At 37.9% G+C, this 22,209-nt stretch overlaps 1 protein-coding gene and 1 long non-coding RNA gene across 3 annotated transcripts in view; one reads left to right on the forward strand and one right to left on the reverse strand.

Moving 5' to 3' along the window:
- Positions 1–22,209, reverse strand: part of LOC128701316 (Polypeptide N-Acetylgalactosaminyltransferase 1) — a 631,487-nt gene that overhangs the window by 56,591 nt on the left and 552,687 nt on the right. For both annotated transcript variants that reach the window (XM_053794984.2, XM_070091925.1), the window contains exons 5-8: positions 21,864–21,955; positions 17,202–17,319; positions 16,010–16,195; positions 15,216–15,350 (exon numbers count right to left, since the gene is read on the reverse strand). In XM_053794984.2, coding sequence (XP_053650959.2) covers positions 15,216–15,350; positions 16,010–16,195; positions 17,202–17,319; positions 21,864–21,955 — 531 coding nt within the window. The remainder of the gene's footprint in view (positions 1–15,215; positions 15,351–16,009; positions 16,196–17,201; positions 17,320–21,863; positions 21,956–22,209) is intronic.
- On the forward strand, positions 10,363–14,347 carry LOC138853697 (uncharacterized). The gene is made up of 2 exons (XR_011392861.1): positions 10,363–10,454; positions 14,100–14,347. It is a non-coding gene; the product is annotated as an uncharacterized lncRNA (long non-coding RNA).

Genomic DNA, 22,209 nt, shown 5'->3' on the forward strand with positions numbered 1-22,209 from the left:
AAAGCCTTCAACAAGTGGGCCACTCAAATTATTTATTATTATTATAATCAAAGGGGAAGCGCTAAACCCGTAGGATTATACAGCGCCCGGGTGGGAGATGTGGAAGGCATTCAGGCTTAATTCGGGGAACTGGAGCACAGTTCCAATTCCCTAAATCAAGAGCCCCTCACCAACATCAAGGAACCTTCCGTGAGGGGGGGCCACTCAAAACAATATGAAGTTCAATGAACAGAAATTTCAACTACTCAGATATGGAAAACTTGAGGAAATTAAAACTGTATCAGGGTATACAACAAATTCTAACCATACAATAGAGCAAAAAAGTAATGTGAAGGACCTGGGAATGATAATGTCAGAGGATCTCGCCTTCAAAGACCACAGCAATGTATCTACCTCATCTGCTAGGAAAATGATAAGGATAATGAGAACCTTCACAATTAGGGACACCAAGCCCATGATGATTCTCTTCAAATTGCTTGTTCTCTCCAGGCTGGAATACTGCTGTACACTAACTACCCCCTTCAAGGCAGGCAAAATTGCTGACCTGGAGAGTGTACAAATAACTTTCACAGCACACAAAAGTACGATAAAGCACCTAAATTACTAGGAGCGATTGAAGTCCCTTGATTTGTATTCCCCGGAACACAGGTAATCCTAGAAAGATTAGTACCAAACTTGCACATGAAAATCACTCCCTATGAAGACAAAAGACTCGGCAAAAGATGCAACATTCCCCCAACAAAAAGCAGGGGTGCCATAAATACACTGAGAGACAACACAATAAGTGTCATGGGCCCAAGACTGTTCAACTGCTTCCCAGCATACAGAAAGGTGATTACCAATAAACCCCTGGCTGTCTTCAAGAAGGCACTGGACAGGCACCTAAAGTCAGTACCTGACCAGCCAGGCTGTGGTTCATGTGTCAGTTTGCATGTGGCCAGCAGTAACACCCTGATCCACCATGAGGCCTGGTCTCAGACCAAGCTGCTGGGGCATTGAGCCTTGAAACCCTCTCCAGGTATACTCCAGGTATTATCAGCCAATCTTCCAGATGACCCACCAGTTATTCAATGTGTGCTCCACTCATGGCTCCCATGGGGAAAGTGGCCCACTGTTTGAGAAATATTGCTGTAGATGATCTAGTGGCTACTCCTGGATGCTCTGGCAGGAAGAACACATGAGCTAATGTTATTGAACTAAAAGGCACACTGAGTGAAGACTGTCAGGATAAATACTTGGTGAGAATCAGTAGTGCAAATGCATACTGTTGTTCTATTAAGGTATGTAACAACTGCATTCAAACATGAACAAAGTAAACTAAGAGATTTTCACATTATTAAGCAGGTCAACCATTATCGTGCAGTATAGGTCACTGAATCCCATGAACTTTAACGAACTCAGCTGAGTAAAATAGATGTCATAATTTGAGAGATTATGATTGCTAACAGAGTTAGACAAGAAGCCCAGGAAAATTTAGGTGGCTAGTCTGAAATACAGTATGATGCTAAATGCTGAAGATATAATTAAGACTATTGTATTCTATGTAGTACTGAAGATGATTAATATAACATTTCTTAATTTTGATACATATATTACTCTGCTTACAAATGTCACTAACTTGGGAGAAATTTCTACAGTATAGGAGAGTACAGCATCCTCAAAAGGGTACAGAAACTCTCACAAGGCTACAGAAGCATGTTAAGAAACTGAAGAAAGTGCAGAAGTATGTTGAGACTACAGATCCACATTCATTTATCTGAAACCTTTGGGGTCAATAGTGTTTCGAATTTCAGAATGAAGGTCGGGTCTAGGGCAGCACCCCATAATCAAGCATTAACACTGCAGCAAAAATGTATGAATACTCACACTAAGTGGGATAAATAAAGACTACAAATATGTACTACTATGGTTTATTTATAGAGTAATATATTGATAAATGAAATAATGGGATAATTATAGACCAGGAATATGATTCTCAAGACGATTGACAGACGGCAATTTTAAAGACTTCAAGTGTTATCTGCCTTATTAACATAGGTTTCTGAGTAAATTGCCATAATCTCTTGCTCACTGATAAATGCACGTTGTTCAAGGCCAGCAATTAACTGATCAGACATTTTCACCATATTGTCTATGGGGACTTTTTCACCTGTGTTCACAATGTCATCATCATCACTACTGTTCTCATGCTTACTTGTATTTAACACCATTTCAGCAATTTCACTATCACTCAAGGAATGCACAACTGGTGCATGATTGTCAGTGTTCAGCATTTCTTTGACGTCAGCTTCCTGCAACTTATTTAAGCTTTTGTCCGATAAACTTTTAGCGTAAATTACGAGGTTTGATATCATCATCTCATCAGCGACACAAAATCGTTCAAAGTCTTCATCTGTAGGTTCATTTACGACAAACATCAATTTAGGCCAAAGTCTGTGCCAAGCATTTGTTAATGCTGATTTATCAACATCCTTTCAAGCATTTACAACTGCATAAATGGCATTCTTAACACTGAACTCTTGGATTCCTACTCCACTGTTGACTGCAGCAACCTTTGATATACCTTTGAAGAGTTTCGCAGAGTTTATCTACTCTGAGCCTGGCCATGGGCCAGGCTCGTCTGGTGCTTGCCTGGTCAACCAGGCTGTTGCTGCTAGAGGCCCGCTGCCCCACATATCCATCACAGTCTGGTTGATCTGGCACCTGGTGAAGATACTTGTCCAGTTTCCTCTTGAAGGCTTCTACACTTGTTCCAGCCATGTTTATGATATCTTCTGGTAAGATGTTGAATAGTCTGGGACCCTGGATGTTGATACAGTGTTCCCTTATTGTCCCCACACCACTGCTCCTCACTGGGTTTATTTTACACTTCCTCCCATATCTCTCATTCCAGTATGCTGTTACGGCAGTGTGCAGATTTGGGACCAGGCCTTCGAGTATTTTCCAGGTATATATTATCATGTATCTCTCTCTCCTCCGCTCCAATGAATACGTCTTCAAGACTTGCAGGCGTTCCTAGTAGTTTAGGGGCTTTACAGGCTCAATGTGAGCCGTAAACGATCTCTGTATTTGCTCCAGCTCTGATATTCTCCTGCTTTGAATGGGGCCGTCAGCACTGAGCAATATTCTAAGTGAGGGAGCACTAGCGATTTGAAGAGTGTCACCATCGGCATTATTTCCCGTGTTTTGAAAGTTCTCAATACCCACCCTATCATCTTCCTGGCTGTCGTGATCTTTGTCTTGTTATGGTGTTTAACTCTTTCAGGGTCCAGAGGCCAAATTTCAAAGTATGTACCAGGGTCCAAGAATTTTCTTATGAAATGGTAGATAATCTTTTTCTGAAGGTAATAAAACAAAAAGTACGAAATTTGATGGAAAACTGACGAAATTATGCTCATGAATTTTGATGTGTCAGTGATATTTACACATCGGCGATTTTACCAACTTTGACTCCCATTTTAGGCCAATTACATTATTCCAGTCGACCAAATTCTTAGCTATTTCACTAGTATTACTTCTATTCTATCGGTTGAGCACAAGAAATCGCCAAGTCAACTGTTTCAACTACAAAATAAAGTGATTGGTAATTTGGCCAATTTAACACAAAGCTCAAAATATTCCAAATTCAAAATAGGGTCCAGAATAAACACTGCAGGCATTCCTGGCACTAAACTAACATTTCCTCTGTTCATTAGTTACATTTTCAGGCTTTACAAATGAATTCCATTTTGATTTTTTATTCACATAATGAATTTTTATTCAAACCAAAAATAGAAGATTTACTGTTATGCAGTATTGTAATAATTGTATAAATAATATCACCACATTTGTGAACACATATTAGACCCACCAGCTGGCATGTCTTAGATGTGAGGTCATTTGTTTAGTCTTGAACATCAGCAAAAATTTAACATTTCTGCTACTTTGAGCTCAGTTTCAAGCCATTTCCACTACTAAAACCAATAAAAATCATCTCAATTTCTGTAATATATATTCCATTCTATCAAATGAGACCAAGAAATCGCAAATACAACTATAAAAAACATTCAAAAAAACACTGCAAAGTCACTGTTTTAATCGAAAATCATGGTGTGTTTTTTTTATCTCATTATGCACTGTGTGCTGCAGGATTTGTTTTATGTGGTGCACACATACTACATAGATGTATTCTCTCATATCTAGGCCCAAATTTACCGCTCAGCTTATCAGAGTGAGCTGAGCTCATGGCGTAGATCTACGGTTTGGATCCTCAACTCAAAGTCGTAGATCTACAGCACGAACCATGAAAGGGTTAAAAGAAAGGTCCGCTGACTGACATAATTATTCCTAGGTCTTTTACGTGTTCCTTACGTTCTATTTGCTGACCCTCTTGAGTTTTGTATATAGTGTTCCTTTTGAGTTCTTATTTCTTTCCATACCTAAGCAGCTGGAACTTATCACCATTGAACGTCATGTTGTTCTCCACTACCCACTGGAAAACCCTGTTTATGTTTTCCTGTACTTTTTCAGTGTCCTCTACCATGGTGACTTTCATGCTTATTTTAGTGTCATCTGCAAATGATGATACAAAAGTGTGCCAGGTGTTTTTGTCTATGTCTGCTATGAGGATGAGAAACAGCAGAGGTGCCAGGACAGTGCCTTGGGGCACTGAGCAAGCATACAGTTTAAAAAATAGTCTTTATACTTGCTCCTCATGGAGCATAAAATTCCTTGGTCACAAGGCTGTTATACAGGCGTCACATTAGGGGGGCAAGTAGATGGTGAAAACATTACTTTTCACAAGAAGCTCAGCAGGGGGATGTGCAGAGCAGTTATCCAGGAACAGTAAAATTTTACGGTTTTCTTCTAGTCCAGCTTGCCTGCAATGAGCTCATGCAGCTGGTATAAAGCGGTTATTGAACAAATTGGAAAACATTTCTTAGGTTACCCATACATTCTTGTTGGCATAATAATGCACAGGTAAATTGTGTACACCTGTCAGACTTCTCAGATGTTGATTTTTCCAATCACTGCCAATTTCACCTTGTGTGTGCCTGCAGCACTGGCACACCCAAGAATAGTTAACCTGTCCTTAGCATCCTTAAAACCTGTTGGTGCTCTCACATCAGCCGTTGTTAATGTTTTCTAGGAACATAGCGCCAGTAGAGAGCTGTTTCATCACCACTGAAAATTTGTTCAGGACTAAGGTTTTCATCAGATATTATCTTGGCAAATTTGTCAATGTAATTTTCAGCTGCTTCATGGTCAGCAGAAGCTTTTTCACCACAGATTTTCAGATATTTTACACCATTACGCTTCTTAAATTTCTGAAGCCAACCATCTGAATATTGACACTCGCCTTCAATGTTCAGGTCTTCAGGGTATATTCTAGCTTGTTTCATGACCAACAAACCAGTCAGTGGCATATGTTTAACTTCTTCATTGTAGAATCCACTACATTAGCACATAGTCAAGATCTTCGTTTTTTGCCCTATGCAGTGTTTTCCTATTTTTAATTAGATTTTGGTCATCACTGTCACTATAATACTTCAGTAACTTGTCTTTCTGTTTCTTTAAATCGTAAACAGTGGTAGTTCTAACACCATATTCTTCAGTAAGACACTGCTCTGACACACCACGATCATGCTTCTGCAGTAACTCTTTCTGCGTTATTGATAATGTCAGATGCTTCCTTTTCTTTTTCTCACTGTTACTCATAGTGGTATCTGCAGCTTGTATTGACATTTTCACAGTGAAATTAAAGTTGCAAAATAAAAAGCAAAAACAAAATATCAGTGAACAGCAGACACACGTCTGAACACTACAAGCGCTGAGACACAACTAAAGCCTGCCATTCTGGCTATCAGTGCTGGGTCATGCCGCCATGTGGCAGCGTTGGAGTTATGTAGAGTTGTCTGACACTCGACACTCCATGAAAAAACTTCCATGGATACCAAAACCAAAGATAGTAGCAAACCCTATATATAAGTCCTATACATACCTATTATAAGTTTAATTGATAAATTATGCACAGTAAGTTAAGAATTATCACTTTTTCACTGATGGGAAGCATTTCACGGCTTCTCTTAGTCTTTGAAGAATTGCCAGCTTCTCTACTTTTGTGCTATGGGGCTATTATTATGCAAAATAAAGAGGTATTTTTGGGCCACAGTAAACTATGGATAACTGAAACTGCAGATATTGAATCAGTGAATACAGGGGTTGTACTGTAATTTGTCAAAATGAATTTATAATAAAATGTAAAAAAAAACTTGCATCAATACACCCTTAGATTAGAGCTTTTAAAATAAAACTAAGCTTTCCCATTAAAATCTTGATACTCTGGTTTGTAGGACATTCCATAAGGTCTTTAGGAATGAAACTTTGAGATCCTGAGAGGGTTTACCAAGGATGTTATTGAAACCAGGACACACAAGAGAGAGAGGGATGCACAGATGAATTCAAGGTGGATGCACCAGCCATGCATGATTTGACAACCAATTGCATGAGCATGAGCTCAATTTTTTTCTCAGAGAATTTGTGAACTTTAAATAAACCCAATAAATAAATGTATTTTGATAATGCTGTCAAACTCTTACAGTTGGTTTCATGCTACTGTATACCATACAAGTTATTCAAAATTTCAGAAGGTAAAAAATGCATGCAAGTTCCAAAGTTCAAACTGTAATCAATTATAAATGGCTGTGTGTGTGTGTGTGTGTGTGTGTGTGTGTGTGTGTGTGTGTGTGTGTGTGTGTGTGTGTGTGTGTGTGTGTGTGTGTGTGTGTGTATTATTTATTTATTTATATTTTCAAGTAATGTATAGTTTAAGGTAATGACTGTATTTCCTTTTTAATTATCTTTACAGAACTCTGACAAGAAAATCTAAAATATTGATGCATTTTGCATGCATCAGTGATATAATTTTCAACAAAAAAGAATCAAGTGATTACAGTCATCTCATTAGTCTTGTGAAGTCAGACTGTCAAGTCATTCTATAAGTTTTATAAGTCATCAAAGAATGTTCTTAAGTATAAAAAAAAAGTTCACATTTATTCAATATGGTGTACAAAGTTTGTTGAAATGGTGACCTTATTGTGACCTTAATATTATAGTGCATTTTATTAATTAACAAGAAATTTATACACACTATTGTATATAAAGTATTATTTACTAAAGCAACTAACATAACAGTATCAGCAATAGTAATGCAAGTTTTTCAATTATAATTTTGTCTCTTGCCTGCCCTCCAGTGAGTACAGGTCAAGAGACTCCAAGCACAGTACAGAACACGCACATTTTCAGAATCTGTTTAATATCTTTAACAAAAGTCACACACAAATAACAAAACTGTGTAGCATATTAACATACATCACGTAGACATCACTAACTCTAGTTTTGGTGTGAAGGTACTCCTTCTTATCCCTTACCCAAGCAAACAAGTTTCCCAGGATTATATTCCTGATATAGTACAATTATTTGTACAGGTTAAATACAAATTTTATTTTCCAAAAATACAAGGTGTTGTTACAGTTTTAGGATTACATATCTGTATAGTACAATGTTCTTTGAAAGCCCCCCCCCCCTTTTTTTTAACAAGTCGGCCGTCTCCCACCGAGGCAGGGTGACTCAAAAAAGAAAAAAAATCCCCAAAAAGAAAATACTTTCATCATCATTCAACACTAAAAGAAGTAATTTTCAGGGACCACCTAATAACTTGGCTGGTAGGTTTTCTGAAAAAACTAACTTGGATGATTCGATCTCTTGACAATAAGAATTTTAGTGGTGGCTGCCACAACCTGGCCAGTATAGTACAATGTTCTTTGAAAGCCCCTTGTTATGCAAAGCATTTTAGGCAGACTAAAACTAATACTTACAATGACTTAACAAAACTATAGGTACTCAGATAATGACTTTTAAATGGAATAATTTTAAGTGACAATTTAGCACATACAATTTCTGTATAGTTATGTTTAAAGTGGTGAGGTAGTAATTTACTAAACTAGTGGTAAAGAGATTTTGACATGAACACTGATGATCATAACATATAAAATAATTCTAATCATATTTTATTTCCTAGAATTACTGGGTGTTGATTTAGTTCTGGGATTACATTGATTTTTGTACATTCTAAGGAAAGCTTAAATGAAACTAGTAATTACAAGCTAGTATAAATTAGCACAGGTATTTAGATAATTTTTTTGCACGTAACTTTAAGTTTTGTGTAAAATTTAGTATGGCTGTCTTCAAGAAGGCACTGGACAGGCACCTAAAGTCAGTACCTGACCAGCCAGGCTGTGGTTCGTATGTCGGGTTGCATGCGGCCAACAATAACAGCCTGGTTGATCAGGCTCTGATCCACCACAAGGCCTGGTCACAGACTGGGCCGCAGGGGCGTTGACCTCCGAAACCCTCTCCAGGTATACTCCAGGTAATAATTACTGCACATAAAGTGGTTTATATTACAATGGTGCAGTAGCAACTGAAGGAGCAGAATAAAATACAGTGGTACTCCAAGTTTCGGCCATAATTCGTTCCAGAAAGCTGTTCAAGTGCTGTTACCGAATGAATTTGTTCCCATAAGGAATAATGTAAATTAGATTAGTCCGTTTCAGACCCCCCAAAAATACACTTACAAAAGCACTTACAATGATACACTTATATAATTGTTCGAGCTGGGAGCTGTATAAAACTCAGGGTACCACTGTACATCTGACAGTAAATGTTTAAAATCATAACATACTAATGTTATGTGTAATAAGTAAAGTATATTAGATTAAATACACTTGATTAATCAAAACCTTCCTATTTATATAAACACTGGGATTGAATGCCAGGAAAAACCATTTGGATATTAATTCCAAAAAGGTCAAATGCAAGGTTTGAAATTCAAAAGTATGAAATACAATACATAACAGTTGACTGTTGGTTAACATGAGAATACAGGAAAACTAGGGTTATGTTCTTATACCCCCCTTCCCCCCCAAAAAAAAAGTCACTTAAAATTTTTTAGGTCTTGAAATTGTAAAAAAAATGATGATAATGTAATTGTAGGTCAATGTAGTGATGTGTGTCAGTCAAAGATCCTGCATCCACATCTTTACTAGTAGACTAAAGTACCTTATGACTGGTTGTCCCACTCTTTGCAACAGTGGGGGGTTAGAGTAGTCAAGGTTGGGGTGTACACAGGAATAGTTAAGCAATAAAGGTTAGAGCAGGTAGGGTGAGGGGGGGCTTGACACTGGGGGGATGGGGAATGGAAAACTGCTGGTATGAGAGATGGAGATTGAGGGGTAGGGGCAGGAGATGGAGGCTACTCAGCAGTGGATGGAGTTGAAGACTGGAAGAAATGAGGCAGTGTGATGGTGTTGGTGGCCTGGTGTAGGTGATTGGGTGGGTGAGTGTGCAGTTGGTGATGTGGTCAATAATGAGGGTGGTGAATGGCCATGTTACTAGGTGAGCGGACAGCACGTTAGGGCATATGAGCCATGAAAGCATGGGGTAAGGTGTGAGCATGGGACTGGGCTTGAGGGTGTGGGATTGTGGTGTGAGTGAAAAGTGTAGTTGTCAGTGGCCTAGTGTTGGTGTGGTGGGTGACTACGATTAGGTGTGTTGTAGTGAACGGGTGAATAAGGTGTGGCCATGGGAAAATGGTGTATGTGAGGACATGGGGTTGAGGAAAGTGATATTTCAGGTAGTGAAGAAATGTGATCATGGGAAAGTGGTGCTGGTGTGTGGCCATAGGAGGGGAAGGGGGAGAGAGAATTGTATGGATGGAGGTTGCTAGATGTGCGGCAGTGAGTGGGTGGAGACAAGCGGTATGGTGGAGGCATGTGGCTGAGGTATGATACTGTTAACAAACAGACAGAGCACTGAGGTGAGAGGTTGTGTACATTATGTAGGCTTTCCCCATAAGATAGTGGACTCACCCATATGCTCACTGCAATTTGGAAGGAAAAGAACCTGGTGCATGCCACATTTTCCCCTACATGCACTCCGCTATATAAACATTAATATGGCACATTCATTGAAAATATGCCGCAATTTTGCAACCATATTAAGGCGAAAAACTTAACAGATTGGGTTAAGAACATAAGAACATAAGAACGAAGGAACACTGTTAAGTGACAGTCTACTGTATACCAACTTAAATATGGCAGTTAGGAGCATGTGGCCTATCAACTCTTGAAAATCCCTTGCTGGTTATTTCTTATAAAAATGTCCATTATGTTTACTGTTATATCAGTGTAATGTTAGCTTCTGTTTAGCAGTTCATCCATTTTTTATATAATTAAAACAAAGGACACGTTCACTTCTAAAATTGTAGCATTTATGTTTGCAAATAAATTTCATGTACAGTACAGTATATTTAAAAATGTGTTTCAGGAGGAAGAGGACATTTACAAGCATGCCTCAATTTCACTTTGGATGTAGATGCTAAAGGTGCTACTCTACCTGCTGCTTGGAAACTACAGGTACTATGTGAAATTATTTTAAAAAATAATTGTTTTCTCATCTGTATTTAGATTTTGTATATATTAATTTATGCATTATCTGTTCTGCTTACATTTTTGTCCAGATTGATCTAGAAAAGATTTATAAATTGATTCTTCCAAGTTGAATTTAAGAAATTTCTTTTTTTTAGTACATTAATATAAAACGATTGATACTTTGCATGTATTTATTTTATGATTTGCATGTACGTATTTGCTTTGCACAGACTGGCTAAGAATGTAGAGTGAAAAATTACATTTCAGCTAAGCTGAATTTCACTAATGATTCTCTTTCTTTTGTTTTATTAAAAGCATTGATATTTTATATTTAGTACTGTATCTTCGTCATACACATATGGTTTGCTTACATTTATTTTAAATTTATTGAGAAACATAAAATTACAAATTCCAGTACATTTCTGGTCAGCTGAATTTCAAGTCACATTTCTCTTAAGCTTTTTATGGTATCACTGATAAAGATGCCTTATGAAATAATACTGCATAATGATGCTAGTTCCTAGTTTTTAATTATTTATATTGCTGCAGGTGTTAATATAGGATAGTACTGTTTTTCTGAAGCAAGATGTCTTGTGATGTAAGTGTATTCAAGTACACACAAATACAGTTACATAGATTATCATACACAGCAGCACATATGTAAAGTACCTAGGATAACCCAAAAAAGTCAGTGTTAGCTTTTTCTTGTGTCTTACGGGAACTGTGAGTGTGTATTGAAATCCAATTTTTTTAGTCGAGATTAAGATGTTAGAAATCATCAAACTACATAAAAAATTGTGGCTTTTGTTTGCCATTAGTTTGGCTATGTTTTTGAGAAAAATGTCAGACTGTGCCCCTAAATTTAATGTCTTCACACCAAATACATTGTTTATTTCCACTCAAACCACCACCGGTTTCCTGTAAGCTACAGGCAAGTTGTATGCAGTTTAATAAGAATTCCAAAAAAGCATCATACCTACTGGTATCCTCATGATAATCATTCCCTCCACCAATAATGCTTCTTGCTATATTCATAACACCTTTAAAAAGACAAATATACATTTCCCCCATACTGACATTCTCATTATACAAGTTCATTCCTGAAAGTAAAAAAGTCAGAAAAGAGAAGAGGAAAATAACCTTAGGAACCAAAAAGTATTATATAGTATAAGGGAACCAAAAAATATTATATATTATGAGTTGTTGGAGTAATTTAAATCCATAAATATATGATTATTAATTTAAAAAAAATGGCTGATCAAGCTTATACAGTATATTGTACAGGAACTTTTACATTAATTTAAAGTGGCACATGACCAGTTGTATTTGTTCTTATCCAATTTATATGAATATATATATATATATATATATTAATGCACTACATCAGTACCATATTTATTAGTTTTCTAATTTAAGCAGTTTTAATTTCTTACTACTGGTAATTATTAGTTTAACCCTTAAACTGCAGGAGACCTACAAAAAAATGTGCTGTGTCGAGGCAAAATCTTGAAAAAAAAAACAACAACAACAAAGTAAAATAAATCTGATTACAACTTACCAATTTATGGAAGGCTGAAGTTGGCAAAAAATTATCACTTATCACTAAAGTGCTCATAGCAGTATTTTTTTTTTTTTTAACAAGTCGGCCATCTCCCACCGAGGCAGGGTGACCCAAAAAAGAAAGAAAATCCCCAAAAAGAAAATACTTTCATCATCATTCAACACTTTCACCTCACTCACACACAATCACTGTTTTTGCAGAGGTGCTCAGAATACAACAGTTTAGAAGCATATACATATAAAGATACACAACATATCCCTCACCCCTCCTTTAAAGTGCAGGCATTGTACTTCCCATTTCCAGGACTCAAGTCCGGCTACATAAAAATACATAACAGGTTTCCCTGAATCCCTTCACTAAATATTACCCTGCTCACACTCCAACAGCTTGTCAGGTCCCAAATACCATTCGTCTCCATTCACTCCTATCTAACACGCACATGCAAGCTTGCTGGAAGTCCAAGCCCCCTCGCCCACAAAACCTATTTTACCCCCTTCCTCCAACTTTTACGAGGACGACCCCTACCCCGCCTTCCTACCCCTACAGATTTATACGCTCTCCATGTCATTCTACTTTGATCCATTCTCTCTAAATGACCAAACCACCTCAACAACCCCTCTTCAGCCCTTTGACTAATACTTTTATTAACTCCACACCTTCTCCGAATTTTCTGCATTATATTCACACCACACAATGCCCTTAGACAGGACATCTCCACTGCCTCCAACCGCTTCCTTGCTGCAGCATTTACAACCCACATTTCACGCCCATATAAGAGTGTTGGTGCTACTATACTTTCATACATTCGCTTCTTTGCCTCCATAGATAACATTTTTTGCCTCCACATATACCTCAATGCACCACTCACCTTTTTTCCTTCATCAATTCTATGATTAACCTCATCCTTCATAAATCCATCTGCTGACACATCAACTCCCAAATATCTGAAAACATTCACTTCTTCCATACTCCTCCTCCCCAATTTGATATCCAATTTTTCTTTATCTAAATCATTTGATACTCTCATCACCTTACTCTTTTCTATGTTCACTTTCAACTTTCTACCTTTACACACATTCCCAAATTCGTCCACTAACCTTCGCAATTTTTCTTTAGAATCTCCCCTAAGCACAGTATCATCAACAAAAAGTAACTGTCACTTACCATTTTGTATTTAATTCCCCATAATTAAATCCCACCCCTCTCCCGAACACCCTAGCATTTACTTCTTTTACAACCCTATCTATAAATACAGTGGACCCCCGCATAACGATTACCTCCGAATGTGACCAATTATGTAAGTGTATTTATGTAAGTGCGTTTGTACGTGTATGTTTAGGGGTCTGAAATGGACTAATCTACTTCACAATATTTCTTATGGGAACAAATTCGGTCGGTACTGGCACCTGAACATACTTCTGGAGTGAAAAAATATCGTTAACCGGGGGTCCACTGTATATTAAACAACCATGGTGACATTACACATCCCTGTCTAAGACCTACTTTTACCGGGAAGTAGTCTCCCTCTCTTCTACACACCCTAACCTGAGCCTCACTATCCTCATAAAAACAAAAAAATTTTATGTTAATCTCCAGGGTTTATTACCTGGACCTCAGCAATGAGAGTGGCTACTCTCACTGCTGGGCAACGGCGAACAGTGCTTATATATAATATATATATATACACATACATACACACACACATATACATATATATACACATATACATACATACATATATACATACATACATACATACATACATACACACACACCCCTCTGGGTTTCTATTTTCTTACTAGTTCTTGTTCTGGTTTATTTCCTCTTATCTCCATGGGGAAGTGCAAAAGAATTCTTCCTCTTTAAGCCATGCATGTTTTAAGAGGCAACTACATGCTGGGAGCATGGGGCTAGTAACCCCCTCCCCTGTATACATTACTGGAGTTAAAAAGAGGAACTTTCGGTTTTCTTTTTTGGGTCACCCTGCCTCAGTGGGATATGGCTAGTTTGATGAAAAAAATTTTTTTTTTTTCTTCTTGTGCTACTGACTTCTAACAATTCTTTTTCAGAACAAGTGTTTAGCATAACCTACTTCTATTAGTGAGCAATTCTCTCCTGTGACATCAACTCCAGCTGCTTCATCTCACCTCTCTAGCATATAGTCTGACCACATTCTTATGCTTGATGGACTACCTCCTTCCAAAGCCAGTGGTCTGATCACATCAGTACTACTACTACTGCTGTCTCCAGTATTCTGTATTTGACTGAAGACTGTTGTGCAGGCTAAACATTTCAGCAATAAAGATACCCAAGTGTTGCACATGTATTATTTATCACTAAGTACAAGTAAATCTTATACAAATGATTCAGTGAACAATATCCTTGGAAATATGGGAATGAATCTCAGAGTTTGACACCCTAGTGTTATCCTGAGTAAAAAACAATATACATACATTATAATGTACTCATGTGACCTTAAGACCAGTGTAAAATATGTATGTATGCTATGTACTTAAGGTTAAATAAAAACAAATTTACTCACGTAGCTGCAGAATAGCATGTTGCATACATTGTTGACGTGTCCTGCTGAATTATTGTTATCCACGATGCAAAGTAGACCTGCCTGGCTCTTACTTTTTTTCCCCCCCCTAGGCCTGACTGGATGGTAGGATACTCAAACACTTAAGCCAAGGCACAAGATATTGGCTGGCATAATATGTGAAGAAAGAAAATTATGAGCAAATTTACTGCAGAGGTCTCTAGCATAATTTTATGGGAGATACAGTTATTTAAGGGTTAAACTTTCAATATATGGTACTGTCCAATGTAAGCATCTGAATTAACATCAGAATATCTGCTAACCTCATGCTATACTGTAACTGTGAATAAATTTAATAAAAATTAAATTTGTAATACTGGTTAGTAAAGAATAAAGGTCACAATGCTGTTCCATAGCTGGAACAATTTGCAACTAACCCTCAAATTAGTAAACAATCCTAAGAGTACATTTCAGTCTGTCCTTGATCCTTATTAAGTCATGACAGTCCTGACTTACTAATAATAAAGGATGGATTGAAAAGTCATTTTCAGAATTAGCTCCATTTGTGGGCTAGTTGTGAAATGCTGGTTAGTGCTAGCAAATGGCTACACACACTATTTGAGTAACCTGCCAGTATTTGACTCACTCGTCCATAAGCAGTAGCATCTTCATCAAGGATAAATTTCTGGGGATAAATATTGTCCAGGTACCATTTGAAGCTTTTACACTGAAGGCGGTTCCTGAGCTCCTTCCTTTCACTTACATCTCCATAATCGGAATGCTGAAAGCAGACAGAGCAGTCACAATTCAGGTATGTCTCTTGTATTATGATGCAAATAAAAAAAAAAATCACCAAGAATTCAGTTTAGCATACAAGTAAAATGAAAGAAAAATAATCTGTACAATTATTTCAGTCTATCACCTTACCATGTTAAGTTTCACTGTACAATAACTCTAAATAGATGTGTATTAATGATTATCTTCATATTTTCGAAACTTGAGGCAGTGTGAAAATATAAAGGAGAAAAGAAAATCTAACAAGAATACAGAAAACAGATTAGCAGAAAAGTGGAATTTCAAAATGTGTATCTAATAGTATTAAGTACTGTATTAAAAAGACTTGTACAGTATAAACCACTCAAAGGTAGTTCCTTGCAGCTGATGCAGGGCTTTTGATCCAAGAAACTGAATCTGTGCTCCCCTTGGATCAATCCTGAATGCCTTCCATTCTCCCAGACACTCACTGTATGACCCTCCATGGGTTTAGCACTCCCCCCATGAATGTAATAATAATAATGGCACAGTATAAGACAATAAGGGTCAACCAGTCCATTTCTCTTATATGTACTTCAAATTATGAAAAACTTAATATTTTAGGACATTATGCATAGTACATGCCAAAGCCAAACAATGTAGGAGTTACTTTTCATCAAATTTTACCTCTAATTCAGGTCTGTAAAGATAAAACAGCCGTTTGTAACCATCCATCCATGTTTCTGCCAACCGTGCTGTGTTTAGTCCATGAGTGTCCTTGTTACCTGGGAAGGTATACGGGTGGAAGGAGCGAAATATGTGTCCAACACGGGAGCATGGTATAGTCTCTAATGTACCACCACACATCCATACCTGGTCAAAAAACAGATGATAAAAAAAAGCAATTTAAAAGCATAATAATTTAACTCAATGACCATTACCTATTACAGTAGTGGCCAAAAGAAAAAAGTCTTCACTAGTTCTGTAGCCTCCCTTACAGCATACACTTCATCATGATCCAATCTTGATCCACCAGACTGTAACCTCACAACCCCACTTTGAGTGCAAGCACTGCATTTCCCAATCTCAAACTCCATCAATCATATGCCTTACAGTGCCTACATTCCAACAGCTTATCAAATTCCACAGATCACTTGCCTCCACTCAATATTCTTATAATTGCTACTAAGCATAGTGAATACATTATTTCCTGTATCATTTTATGTACTGAATTATCTTTTTCTTAAAATAAGCATTACCATATATAAAATTTGATTAGTGGCACTCCAAACTTGCTATGCCCTCTACAACTCCTCTTCCCATAATAACAAAAATTACTTCCAGAAAAGTCAGCCAACCTACCAAAATGGTTCAGCACTGAGAGCTCAAGACCACACTATGTTTTAAATGAGGCATAACAGGAGTGATCTCACAGACATTTAAGATAAAGAACAAGTTGGGTAATTAAAGCTCCAATCACTTCAAGAGGCCCAATGTGATACATATATACAAGGGGCACAAAAATTCAAACTTATGAAACTGCAGTGCATGACAGACAATAAGAAATAATTAGTCTCTCCAAAAAAACTGTAATGTGTCTTAAGTAACATTACCTGTCAAAACCAAAAACTGCTACATTTAAAACTCTACCTCTTGTAGATTGCTTTTTGAACTAAAACAAGTGCAGTTCAGCATTAAAAAGCACATGCAAAATAGGCAGACGATCCTGCTTAAGCTACAGACTTAGTGTAAACTTCTAGACCAACAAGTTAATGCAGTACAGGGAAATTACTAAATGATAACAAAATAAATTGTTTTTCATCTTCAGGAATATTGGAAAAAGACATTATAAATAGAAAGAATCTGACACTGTACTTACTCTAAAAGACATCTCTAAGTTCTCTCCACCCCAAACATCCATTCCATCATCATAGCTTCCAATCTCCCAGAAGTAGTTGCGATTGATGGCAAACAACCCACCTGCCATTGTTGGAGATCTGACAAACATAAAGAAAACTGTAAGCATGAAATTATAGTACAATAAGATTCATTTACCATACGTATGAAACAAAACTGAGCATGAATTAACTATACTGTGCATATAATATTTTGTTTATCAGTAATTTTTTAACAATACTGCTACTCATGCTAAGAAAAAAATACTTTCTGCCAAACATACTTTCATATTGATCCTGTTTTTATTTCTGAGGCAAAGTCTTTAGTAGAAAATCATATTTGTTGAATAGTGCTAAATGCTGCACGTTCTCATGCGTAATTACATCAAAGTTTCTTTGCATATTGTTTTAAAACAATATTCCAGGTGTTGCCAAGCTATGGTTTACCTGGAGGGTGTTTCAGGGGTCAACACCCCTGCAGCCCAGTCCATGACCAAGCCTCACAGTGGATCAGGGCCTGATCAGCCAATCTGTTACTGCTGGCTGCATGCAACCCGACATTATGAACCACAGCCCAGCTGGTTAGGAATTGACTTAACCAGTTGTGCCAAAGAGACTCAAGCTTGCAAGCTATATGCAAACTGCTCATTTAGTGCGAGACAACATCCAGTGAAGCCAACCTTGATATTGTCTTATGAACTGCACTTAAGGAACAAACATGCCAGGTATAATTTTCCTATTTTTAACATTTGCTAATTAATTCATCATTCAACTGGTTTTCACAAACTGATCCTTTGTGCCAATAGAATCAAACTCGTCAAATCCTATTCTTCAAAGAGTGTGTAATTACCTGTCATTGCTGTACCATACCATTTGTAGCTACAGATGCAAAGCTAAGCTCATCCTGTCCTGTCTTCAGTATTTAGTCTATCATAAGTCTGTAAAAGTTTTCAGTAGTTGCAGCACTGGCAACCACCTCTTATGAACCATAACACTGTTCTGCCATGCTATTTGCAAAGAAAAACTTCTTTTTATAGCCTTTCTGCTAGGTCATGGAGTTAGGAAGCCTTTATTTTCATTTCTATTATATCCTTTTATAAACCTAATTGTGGTATACACAAGTGAATCTTTCCTCCGTAAGCCATGCGTGTCGTATGAGGCGACTAAAATGCCGGGAGCAATGGGCTAGTAACCCCTTCTCCTGTATACAATTACTAAAAAAGAGAAGAAGAAAAACTTTATAAAACTGGGTTGCTTAAATGTGCGTGGATGTAGTGCGGATGACAAGAAACAGATGATTGCTGATGTTATGAATGAAAAGAAGTTGGATGTCCTGGCCCTAAGCGAAACAAAGCTGAAGGGGGTAGGAGAGTTTCAGTGGGGGGAAATAAATGGGATTAAATCTGGAGTATCTGAGAGAGTTAGAGCAAAGGAAGGGGTAGCAGTAATGTTAAATGATCAGTTATGGAAGGAGAAAAGAGAATATGAATGTGTAAATTCAAGAATTATGTGGATTAAAGTAAAGGTTGGATGCGAGAAGTGGGTCATAATAAGCGTGTATGCACCTGGAGAAGAGAGAAATGCAGAGGAGAGAGAGAGATTTTGGGAGATGTTAAGTGAATGTATAGGAGCCTTTGAACCAAGTGAGAGAGTAATTGTGGTAGGGGACTTGAATGCTAAAGTAGGAGAAACTTTTAGAGAGGGTGTGGTAGGTAAGTTTGGGGTGCCAGGTGTAAATGATAATGGGAGCCCTTTGATTGAACTTTGTATAGAAAGGGGTTTAGTTATAGGTAATACATATTTTAAGAAAAAGAGGATAAATAAGTATACACGATATGATGTAGGGCGAAATGACAGTAGTTTGTTGGATTATGTATTGGTGGATAAAAGACTGTTGAGTAGACTTCAGGATGTACATGTTTATAGAGGGGCCACAGATATATCAGATCACTTTCTAGTTGTAGCTACACTGAGAGTAAAAGGTAGATGGGATACAAGGAGAATAGAAGCATCAGGGAAGAGAGAGGTGAAGGTTTATAAACTAAAAGAGGAGGCAGTTAGGGTAAGATATAAACAGCTATTGGAGGATAGATGGGCTAATGAGAGCATAGGCAATGGGGTCGAAGAGGTATGGGGTAGGTTTAAAAATGTAGTGTTAGAGTGTTCAGCAGAAGTTTGTGGTTACAGGAAAGTGGGTGCAGGAGGGAAGAGGAGCGATTGGTGGAATGATGATGTAAAGAGAGTAGTAAGGGAGAAAAAGTTAGCATATGAGAAGTTTTTACAAAGTAGAAGTGATGCAAGGAGGGAAGAGTATATGGAGAAAAAGAGAGAGGTTAAGAGAGTGGTGAAGCAATGTAAAAAGAGAGCAAATGAGAGAGTGGGTGAGATGTTATCAACAAATTTTGTTGAAAATAAGAAAAAGTTTTGGAGTGAGATTAACAAGTTAAGAAAGCCTAGAGAACAAATGGATTTGTCAGTTAAAAATAGGAGAGGAGAGTTATTAAATGGAGAGTTAGAGGTATTGGGAAGATGGAAGGAATATTTTGAGGAATTGTTAAATGTTGATGAAGATAGGGAAGCTGTGATTTCGTGTATAGGGCAAGGAGGAATAACATCTTGTAGGAGTGAGGAAGAGCCAGTTGTGAGTGTGGGGGAAGTTCGTGAGGCAGTAGGTAAAATGAAAGGGGGTAAGGCAGCCGGGATTGATGGGATAAAGATAGAAATGTTAAAAGCAGGTGGGGATATAGTTTTGGAGTGGTTGGTGAAATTGTTTAATAAATGTATGGAAGAGGGTAAGGTACCTAGGGATTGGCAGAGAGCATGCATAGTTCCTTTGTATAAAGGCAAAGGGGATAAAAGAGAGTGCAGAAATTATAGGGGGATAAGTCTGTTGAGTGTACCTGGTAAAGTGTATGGTAGAGTTATAATTGAAAGAATTAAGAGTAAGACGGAGAATAGGATAGCAGATGAACAAGGAGGCTTTAGGAAAGGTAGGGGGTGTGTGGACCAGGTGTTTACAGTGAAACATATAAGTGAACAGTATTTAGATAAGGCTAAAGAGGTCTTTGTGGCATTTATGGATTTGGAAAAGGCGTATGACAGGGTGGATAGGGGGGCAATGTGGCAGATGTTGCAAGTGTATGGTGTAGGAGGTAGGTTACTGAAAGCAGTGAAGAGTTTTTACGAGGATAGTGAGGCTCAAGTTAGAGTATGTAGGAAAGAGGGAAATTTTTTTCCCAGTAAAAGTAGGCCTTAGACAAGGATGTGTGATGTCACCGTGGTTGTTTAATATATTTATAGATGGGGTTGTAAGAGAAGTAAATGCGAGGGTCTTGGCAAGAGGCGTGGAGTTAAAAGATAAAGAATCACACACAAAGTGGGAGTTGTCACAGCTGCTCTTTGCTGATGACACTGTGCTCTTGGGAGATTCTGAAGAGAAGTTGCAGAGATTGGTGGATGAATTTGGTAGGGTGTGCAAAAGAAGAAAATTAAAGGTGAATACAGGAAAGAGTAAGGTTATGAGGATAACAAAAAGATTAGGTGATGAAAGATTGAATATCAGATTGGAGGGAGAGAGTATGGAGGAGGTGAACGTATTCAGATATTTGGGAGTGGACGTGTCAGCGGATGGGTCTATGAAAGATGAGGTGAATCATAGAATTGATGAGGGAAAAAGAGTGAGTGGTGCACTTAGGAGTCTGTGGAGACAAAGAACTTTGTCCTTGGAGGCAAAGAGGGGAATGTATGAGAGTATAGTTTTACCAACGCTCTTATATGGGTGTGAAGCGTGGGTGATGAATGTTGCAGCGAGGAGAAGGCTGGAGGCAGTGGAGATGTCATGTCTGAGGGCAATGTGTGGTGTGAATATAATGCAGAGAATTCGTAGTTTGGAAGTTAGGAGGAGGTGCGGGATTACCAAAACTGTTGTCCAGAGGGCTGAGGAAGGGTTGTTGAGGTGGTTCGGACATGTAGAGAGAATGGAGCGAAACAGAATGACTTCAAGAGTGTATCAGTCTGTAGTGGAAGGAAGGCGGGGTAGGGGTCGGCCTAGGAAGGGTTGGAGGGAGGGGGTAAAGGAGGTTTTGTGTGCGAGGGGCTTGGACTTCCAGCAGGCATGCTTGAGCGTGTTTGATAGGAGTGAATGGAGACAAATGGTTTTTAATACTTGACGTGCTGTTGGAGTGTGAGCAAAGTAACATTTATGAAGGGATTCAGGGAAACCGGCAGGCCGGACTTGAGTCCTGGAGATGGGAAGTACAGTGCCTGCACTCTGAAGGAGGGGTGTTAATGTTGCAGTTTAAAAACTGTAGTGTAAAGCACCCTTCTGGCAAGACAGTGATGGAGTGAATGATGGTGAAAGTTTTTCTTTTTCGGGCCACCCTGCCTTGGTGGGAATCGGCCGGTGTGATAATAAAAAAAAAAAAAAAACAAGTGAATGTTTCAGCAAATGAAAATATGTAGCAATGTGTTAGAAAATTAACCTAGGTGAAATTGAACAAAACTAATATTGGTCTATGTACAGCTCAGTATTACAAATACAGTGTACTTAAAATACTGTACAGTATAACACAAAGACAAATTTACATAACTTCAAATCCAAACGTCGTTATAAAAAGATACACTTCTGTGTCACAAGTCATCCTCACCTTGTCGGGCCAACTGGACTACCTCTTCTGCGTTGTTCCTCGGTACTAATATCTATCCATGTAAAATGTCCACTCCAGGTAAATCCACCGACCTAACAAGAGAACGCCATAGTCAGTGTTAGGTTACCAGCAATAATCATATTTTATATAACAAATCTGTTGTTCAGCAGGCAGTATACATGTATACTGTTGACAAACAGTATATACAAGTGAGAGGTAGTAAGGCAGAGTAGGGTTCGGTAAAATAATCTTGGAATTGCACACAAAATCTACCTTACAAGTAATAGTGCAGGTGGCAATATTTTATGGATTGGCAGAATTAAAAGCCAGGAAGTCACATAATAAA

The sequence above is a fragment of the Cherax quadricarinatus genome, chromosome 37, assembly GCF_038502225.1.
Source record: "Cherax quadricarinatus isolate ZL_2023a chromosome 37, ASM3850222v1, whole genome shotgun sequence".
Taxonomy (NCBI): domain Eukaryota; kingdom Metazoa; phylum Arthropoda; class Malacostraca; order Decapoda; family Parastacidae; genus Cherax; species Cherax quadricarinatus.